The sequence below is a fragment of the Apaloderma vittatum genome, unplaced genomic scaffold (genome assembly GCF_000703405.1).
Source record: "Apaloderma vittatum isolate BGI_N311 unplaced genomic scaffold, ASM70340v1 scaffold489, whole genome shotgun sequence".
Lineage (NCBI taxonomy): Eukaryota > Metazoa > Chordata > Aves > Trogoniformes > Trogonidae > Apaloderma > Apaloderma vittatum.
Window position 1 is genome coordinate 46626 of NW_009736736.1, and position 5206 is coordinate 51831.

Here is a 5206-nt window from a genome sequence, read left to right on the forward strand (position 1 = left end):
TCCCAAGGATTTTCCGTTAGTCACAGAGACGCTTGCCAGGTCCTTCCTGGATCGATAGATGTCAGAGATCAAAGGGGCTGATTATTAGTGTTTAATTACTATTTTGCAGAGCAACGCCGTGTCCTTGGCTGGGGCAGAGGACGTTGCTGCTGTGCTGCTGTCCCCAAAATGAATGATCACCAGGGACCTCAAAGGCATGGGTGATGCTTGTAGTACATCTCCCTCATCCATCTCCTCTCTTCGTCGTGGTGTCTGCTTTCTGCGTCTCAGCTTGGGGATAGAGACATTAACGAGAGGTGTGCAATGATAATGGCCCCCCCTCAAGAGAGAGAAGGAACCTGGGGCTGCCTGGTGGAGGAGAAGAAAGGGCAGCTGCAGCTGTGATACAACAGCCGTGAGATGGACAGATAAGCAAGGAAAAATAAGCTTCTCCCCATCAGCCAGTGCCAGCTTGCTCACCCTCAGCTGGCTGTGACGCTGAGCCATGCTCTGGCCCTGTGACATTTCAGTGCTGGGGATGCAGCCAAAACTCTGCAAGGGGGCATGGAATCCCCAAACCTGAGCGGGGTGGTGAAGGTTGGCCCATTGTGAGAGAATGCCCGCTCCCCTTGCTGTCGGCCTCCCTGCATTTTCAGCCACGTCAAACAGACCAACCCATGGTGCTGTAAACCTGCTGTTGTTCAGCACCCAGAGAAGGCTGCTCCTCGAGATGTGTGTGGGTGTTGAAGCCGTATTGGCTTCTCAAATGAGATGATTAACAAGCAGCTGCAGGGCAACAAGAGAGAAAACAAGATTCCCCTTTTCTTGCCACCTTAGTCTCCAGCAGAAGCTTTTTGTTTAAATTTAATGAAAAGAGTTTTTTTTTCTCCAGGAGCATGGAGCAGGCTGTTGTGTGAAGGCTGCCCATCTTGGGCGTCCCCAGCATCAGCAGGCAATCAGAGCATCCTATGAGAGAGGGACAGTCACTTCAACTTTAAATACACGTAGTTACAATTACCAGCATTTTCATTGCATTTGAACCCTGGATGTTTTAATAGCAGCACATGAGCTGACCTGATGGCGCTGGGTGTTGTAACCCAGCATCACCCACCAGGCTTGACAAAGCATAGAATTAAAACCAGTGATGAAGAGCACGGGCAGCAGCACAGCCAGCACCACGACCCAAAAGCCATAGGATGAAGTAACAACTTCAGTGGGTTGCCAGAGGAATATTGCAGTTGGGATCACAGCCTTTCCCACCGGGATTGTCACTTCCAGAGGGAAATCTTCAGAAATCTTCAGCTCATGACCAGAACAGGTCACGACTCTTTCAACTGTATAAAGAAAAGAAGTCATGTAGTGTATATATCACTGTGTGTCATTGGCTGGGAAATCCTGTCTTTGAAGTTCTGTTGAACTGTGGAATGGCTGAGGTTGGAGGGGATCTTTGGAGGTTGTCCAGCTCAAAGCAGACGTAAAACACCTCCGTGCCCAGGGCACTGCTCCTCAATAGCCTGAACTCTAACTTGACGAGTGGGGTTGGAGCAAAACCCAGCTTGGTCCTGAGATCCTGATGAATTCATGTGCCAGCCAGGCAAAGGAGGAAGCATCATCCCCCTTTCATGGAGAGGCACAGACCTCCACAGTGCCACAGCCTGCCTTCCCAGGTCACAGAATCATAGACTGGCCTAGGCTGGAAGGGACCTTAGAGATCACCTAGCCCAACCTCCCTGTCATGGGCAGGGACGCCTCTCAACTAGATCAGGCTACTCAAGGCTCTGTCCAACTTGGCCTTGGACACCTCCAGGGAGGGGGCAGCCACAACATCTCTGGGCAATTTATTCCAAAGTCTTGCCGCCCTCGTACTGAAGAGTTTCTTCTTAAAAACTAACCTAAATCTATTCTCCTTCAACTTAAACCCATTTCCCCTTGTCCTATCAGTGGACACTCTTGTAAAAAGTCCCTCCCCAGCCTTCCTGCAGGTTCCCTTCAGGTATTGGAAGGCAGCTATTAGGTCCCCCCAAAGTCTTCTCTTTTCCAGACTGAAAAATCCCAGCGCCCACAGCCTGTCCTCAAAGCAGAGGTGCTCCAGCCCCTGGATCATCCTTGTGGCCTCCTCTGAACATGCTCCAGGTCCTGCCCGTGGAATGAAGCAGCAGCCCAGGGGTACACTCATTCACCCCAAATTCTGGTACAATTAATCACAGGCACTAAGGTGGATGTTCAGGTTGCTGCAGAGCTGATGTGTGTTTGAAGAGGGCTGTATTAAAGTCTCTCAAGTAACACTGAGGCACCATTTGGCTTGGCGGCAACCCAGATTTCCTCGTCTGGTTAACTCATGGCCTGTTGAGCTTAAATGTAGGATCCTGTGGAGTATCTTGATAAAGTCAGGGCACTAATAAATCAGTGAGGTTAAATGGATAGTTCTCTGAGACTATAAAATGTGAGACCCTGGCCCTGGGTTGGCTAGAGCTCACCCTGTTTCCAGCCACATAGGGACCCTGTTTTGCTTGAGCCTTATTTTAAGGGCTAGCAACATGCCTGAAATTTCATGTCTGTACACACTCTCATCTTGTGAATGCACCTCGTGCACCGAAGGCAGAGATTAAAACCAGTGGCCAGCCAAGGGGGGACATTTCGGAGCAGTGCTCGAGCCACAAAACGCTTTTCAAATCTCTTCACACTTCCCTGATGCCACGAATGCGACCGCCTCAGATTTTCTTTTTTCCCCGTGTGCTGCTGGCTCTGATGTTAATTCCTGGCACTGACTGATACAGGATCGAGAGGGGAAGAGGAGAGGATTTGCAGAGGGGCAGCTGGGCAATGGGTATTTATGGAGTTTTTATGAGAAGGAGGAAAATAAGATGCTTGCTCACTTGTTGCTCTGCTTTGATATCGTGTAATAAAGAAGCCAAAGAAATTATCAATAATTAGCAGATTAAAGGAATCGTCCATGAGAAAAAATAGATTTTATCAAAAAGCTTATTTGGGAGGTGAATTATTTTTGTTAGTTTGATGCTATAAATTATTCGTGGTTAAAAACTGGTGGGGGGCCCCTGGGGTTAAGGGGAGTTTGGGCATGGCCCGTCTGGTCCCGGGGAATGAATTGGCTCTGGTTCCTGCAGCTCAGCACAGGGTCACCGGGCTAGAGCAGTGAAGGCTGGGCTGTGTCATGATGCTGTCCTCCGCTTATAGCAGAGCTGCCATGCCCAGTTTAAAAACCAAGAAACAAACAAACAAACAAAAGTATTTATTTCTGTTACTCACGTGTGTTTTCGCAGGTCCGAACTGCTTTGCAGGAACCACGATAATCCCCGCGGGCATCGAAGTGAAGGTGGACGACTGCAACATCTGCCACTGCCACAACGGGGACTGGTGGAAGCCGGCGCAGTGCTCCAAGCGCGAGTGCCAGGGCAAGCAGGCTCTGTAGCGACAAAACCCCCTCCCACGCTGGCCAAACGACCTGCTCATGACGACGATGATGACGATGGAAGAATGGCTTCGATGCTGCACATGTATCCGACCTCCTGTCAGCTGCAACAGGGTCACCAGCAAAACCTGCGAGGGTTTTACGCAAGCAGAGATTTTTACTCCTGGGGAAGGGTCTCCCTCTCCACCCCACTCCTGCTCTTCTCTCGCTTTACACACTATGTATCCGGTATCTAGGTATCTACTCTGCTTTTGTAATTATCAGTGCTTGATAGGGATGCGGTGGTCAGATTTGCGGAGGAAAAAAAGAAAAACGACCCACTTGAGTTCTTGGACTGGTGACGTCTCCGAGATGCCGATCAGTTCACCGCTCTCACTTTCTACAATACGGATCGTAGGGTTTTTCCACTTTAATTTATTTCGGGGTTTTTGCTATTGTCTTTTTTTTTTTTTAAGCCTCTTCCTAAGCTGGGATCGTCGGGGCAATACAGCTATGAGTGGAGTGGCGGATCATTTTTATCATATCTATAAGGGGAGGGTGGCTAATGACAGGAGGGAGGTAGAAATCAAAGGGGAGGAAGGGGTTAAAAAATCCCACCCAACCAGAATGTAACCTGCAGAAGGACTGAGGTGGATGCACAGGTATATGCCCGGACACCCAAGACACAAGCTGTATCTGTGTTACACTTTCTCCACTGAGTGGGGACAATAAAGTCGAAGACACCTACGCAGTCGCTGTGACCTTGATGGGAGTACGAGCCAGCCCTGGCTGCACGGGCAGGCAGGGCTGCTGAGCCAGAAGGTGTTGGAAAGGCACCAAGAAACCCGCATCTTGCCAGGGTTGTCTTGGTGCGATGCCTGTCTGGGGCATGGGTGGCGGAGCAGAAGGAGGAGGGTCCCACTTTGTGCTGTGGCTCCCGTGGCTCTTCGACTGCCTTGCCTTGTTCTGTCAGCGCCGAGGCTGCTCCCACTGGAGCCAAGGGCATCACTTCCCTGACTTCAGTGACAGCACATCAAAATTAAGATATCATCTGATCCCTCTGCTCTGCCCATCATCGCTGGGGAGGTTCCCAGAAACATCCCATTGCTGCGCCAGCACTAAACCGTCTCAGCTGTCACGTAAGATGCTTTGCTGCAGCGTGAGGGAGCTCCCCCAGCCCCGGGAGCATCCGTACCACTCTGGGTAAGGCAAGCTGGGAGGCCCACGGGCTGGGGAACAGGCTGGCTGCATCAATAGGAATGTGCTCTTGATGAAGGGTCTCTAGAAGGGAGAAGTCCCCGCAGTTGCTGCCAGCAGCCAAGGGTCACTGTCGGGCTTTTTGGCACCGGCATCTCGCTTTCTCAGGCTGCAGCTTCCAAGCGATACTGTGATTGAAAAGTCACTGATGTCATTTCCCCACTCTGCCCTGCCAGGCGAGCACAGGAGCTGTTCTCACGCTTGGTTTGCTGCTTTGTGGTCATGGCCGTTAGGGTGATGGCGCTGATTTTCTTCAGACTTCAGTCCAGTGTCTGCTCTTAACCGCAGCAGCAGCCAATCCTCCTTATAGCATCCACCACCAAAGTGGATCAGCACGGTCGGTCTTGGTTTATGCACACCGTTGCCTTTATACGTTTATTTCTTCCTGGTTTTTGTGTTTTGCTGGAGGGCAGGGGGAAGGACAAGCTCTAGTGCTGTACATCAGCTGAGCGTTGCCTTCCTGCAAGTTGAACTGGTGCCATTAAGGAAGTCATCACCACATTTCTTTGTAAGCTGTTGCCTGTCAACCACTATCCGGTTTCAAAATTTTCAAACAATAGT

At 50.5% G+C, this 5206-nt stretch overlaps 1 protein-coding gene across 1 annotated transcript in view; it reads left to right on the top strand.

The window, feature by feature from the left end:
- Window positions 1-3409, top strand: part of VWC2L (von Willebrand factor C domain containing protein 2-like) — a 47502-nt gene extending 44093 nt beyond the window's left edge. Inside the window, exon 3 of the mRNA XM_009877082.1 lies at window positions 3261-3409. Coding sequence (XP_009875384.1) covers window positions 3261-3409 — 149 coding nt within the window. The remainder of the gene's footprint in view (window positions 1-3260) is intronic.
- The last annotated feature ends 1797 nt before the right edge of the window (window positions 3410-5206 follow it).